The following is a 2,801-nucleotide window of genomic DNA, read 5'->3' as shown; positions in this document are numbered from 1 at the left end:
TGCTCATGAACCTCAAAGAAGATTTGTTATCCTCAGTCTGAATTTTTGTTTAGAAAAGAAGCACAAGGTAGTTCCCTTCCAGACGAATCATCCATGGTCATACCTTTTGGGTGTGCTGGAAGCAGACTGCACGTGTCCCCCCTGCTCCATGCTCCTGGCTTGACCCAGAGGGCAAGAAGAAATAATGATGATGACACCCAATAGGACTGGGGTGCTCATGCCCTTCCATTGCTAAATCCCCAATTACTGCCCCTTTCTTTTCCCTCTGCCCCTTAGTTTCTTTTTGCTGTGGTCCTGAGATTTGGGGTTGTTTTTGTTGTTGGGTATTTTTTGTTTTGTTTTGTTTTGTTTTTTGTCCTGATGAGGGCACCACTGCAGACCATGATGTGCCTGGGTTTGTGGGCAGCTGTCCTGCTCTGCTTGTTTTCCCCTGGCACCGTGCAAGGTGACTGCTGGCTGATTGAGGGGGACAAAGGTTACGTGTGGCTGGCCATCTGCAGCCAGAACCAGCCCCCGTATGAAACCATCCCCCAGCATATCAACAGCACGGTGCACGACTTGCGTCTAAATGAGAATAAGCTCAAAGTGGTGCTGTACTCCTCCCTCAACCGCTTCGGCAACCTGACTGATTTGAACCTGACCAAGAATGAGATCTCCTATATCGAGGATGGGGCTTTCATGGGCCAGTCAAACCTCCAGGTCTTACAGCTGGGCTACAACAAACTCACCAACCTGACAGAGGGCATGTTGCGGGGCATGGCCCGTCTCCAGTTCCTCTTTGTGCAGCACAACCTAATTGAGCTGGTCACCCCTACTGCCTTCTCTGAGTGCCCCAGCTTGATTAGCATTGACCTGTCATCTAACCGTCTCAGCCGCCTGGAGGGGAACACTTTCACCAGCTTGAGCAATCTGATGGTGTGCGAGCTGGCTGGCAACCCCTTCAACTGCGACTGTAGCCTCTACAGCTTTCTTAACTGGCTGGCACTTTTCAATAATGTTACCAAGAACTATGATCGGCTCCAGTGTGAGACTCCACGGGAGTTCGCTGGGTACCCGCTCCTGGTACCTTGGCCTCACCACAACCGCAATGCCATCACCATCTTCCAGTCCATGTGCAGAGGTGGCACCATCCCCTCCCTCTCCAGGGTCAACCCCACCCCTTATACCCCTGACTCCCAGCGAGACCTGGATGAAGGCTCAGCCATCAGCCCTGGGGACTTCCTCTCAGTCAAGCCTCCAGCCTCCTCCACCACTGACTCCTCCTTCAGTCCCAGCATCAAGCTCCATGATGTCACCATCACCTCAGCCATTCTGATGGTAACCATCCCCATGCCCTACAGTAAGATGTATGTGCTGGTCCAATACAACAACAGCTACGTTTCTGACATAGCAACACTGAAGAGCAAGAAAGAATATGTCACTGTCAACAAGTTGAAGGCCCATACTGATTATACTTTCTGTGTGGCCTCCATCCGCAACAACAGGCGCTACAACCACACTTGCCTGACTTTTGCAACCCGGAGCAAAGGCAGGGAGGACCCTATTTCCAGTACTTCCACCACCACACACTATATCATGACCACCCTGGGTTGCCTTTTTGGGATGGTCATTGTTCTGGGGGTGGTGTACTACTGCCTGCGGAAGCGGAGGATGCAGGAGGAGAAACAGAAGTCCCTCAATGTCAAAAAGACCATTCTGGAAATGCGTTATGGATCAGATATTGATACCAGTACCATGGTCCATCCTTCCCAGAAGCTGGGTGAGCCACCAGTCATCCCTGTCTCACGGATGTCCTCTATCCCTTCCATGATTGGGGAGAAGTTGCCTTCATCAAAGTCAATGGAGGCTGGGATGGAGACTCCTAAAGTCACTACCAAAGGTAACTACATTGAGGTGCGGACTGGTGGTGGGGATGGGCTGGAGCGAACTCAGCGGGATGAGGACCTGAGGGAGCTTGACAATGGGCAAGGCTCAGCTGCTGAGATCTCTACTATAGCCAAGGAGGTCGACAAGGTCAACCAGATCATCAACAACTGCATTGATGCCCTCAAGCTGGACACAGCCTCCTTCCTGGGTGGTGGGACTGGTGTTGACTCAGACATGGCCTTTGAGTGCCAGTCCATCCCAGCCAGTTCCTCGGGTGGTCTAGAACGGCCCAGTTTTCTTTCCCCACCCTACAAGGAAAGCTCCCACCACCCTTTGCAGCGACAGCTCAGTGCTGATGCTGCCGTGGCCAGAAAGACCTGCAGTGTCTCCTCTAGTGGCTCCATCAAGAGCGCCAAGGTCTTCAGCTTGGATGTGCCTGACCACCCACCACTCAGCAAGTCTGACTCCAAATACATTGAGAAGGGCAGCCCACTCAACAGCCCTTTGGATCGTCTTCCCTTGGTGTCCCCGGGCGCCATCCACCACTTGGAGGTCAAGCCTTCTTACCATTGCAGTGAGCACCGTCACTCCTTCCCGGCCCTGTACTATGAGGAAAGTGCTGACACCTTAAGCCAGCGGGTGTCATTCCTCAAGCCACTCTCCCGGTCCAAGCGAGACTCCACGTACTCCCAGCTCTCCCCCAGACACTACTTCTCGGGCTACTCTTCCAGCCCTGAGTATTCATCAGAGAGCACCCACAAGATTTGGGAGCGATTCCGGCCTTACAAGAAGCACCACAGGGAGGAGGTTTACATGGCGGCTGGGCATGCCCTGCGGAAGAAAGTTCAGTTTGCCAAGGACGAGGATCTGCATGACATCCTGGATTACTGGAAAGGAGTCTCTGCTCAGCAGAAGCTGTGACTCTCCCTCACTCT

The 2,801-nt window shown here is 52.9% G+C and overlaps 1 protein-coding gene across 1 annotated transcript; it reads left to right on the top strand.

Moving 5' to 3' along the window:
* The first annotated feature begins 360 nt into the window (after nt 1–360).
* ELFN2 (extracellular leucine-rich repeat and fibronectin type III domain containing 2) lies at nt 361–2,787 on the top strand. The gene has a single exon (XM_010282891.1). It carries the CDS (start codon nt 361–363, stop codon nt 2,785–2,787), a length of 2,427 nt encoding a protein of 808 aa, XP_010281193.1.
* Nucleotides 2,788–2,801: the final 14 nt, after the last annotated feature.

The sequence above is a fragment of the Phaethon lepturus genome, unplaced genomic scaffold, assembly GCF_000687285.1.
Source record: "Phaethon lepturus isolate BGI_N335 unplaced genomic scaffold, ASM68728v1 scaffold22502, whole genome shotgun sequence".
Taxonomy (NCBI): Eukaryota; Metazoa; Chordata; class Aves; order Phaethontiformes; family Phaethontidae; genus Phaethon; species Phaethon lepturus.
The sequence above is the reverse complement of the archived record's forward strand: the minus strand, read 5'-3'. Positions and strand labels throughout refer to the sequence as shown.

Excerpts from the sequence above, each read along its gene's own strand:
- ELFN2 (XM_010282891.1), top strand. The coding sequence starts at position 361 with ATGAGGGCACCACTGCAGACCATGATGTGCCTGGGTTTGTGGGCAGCT.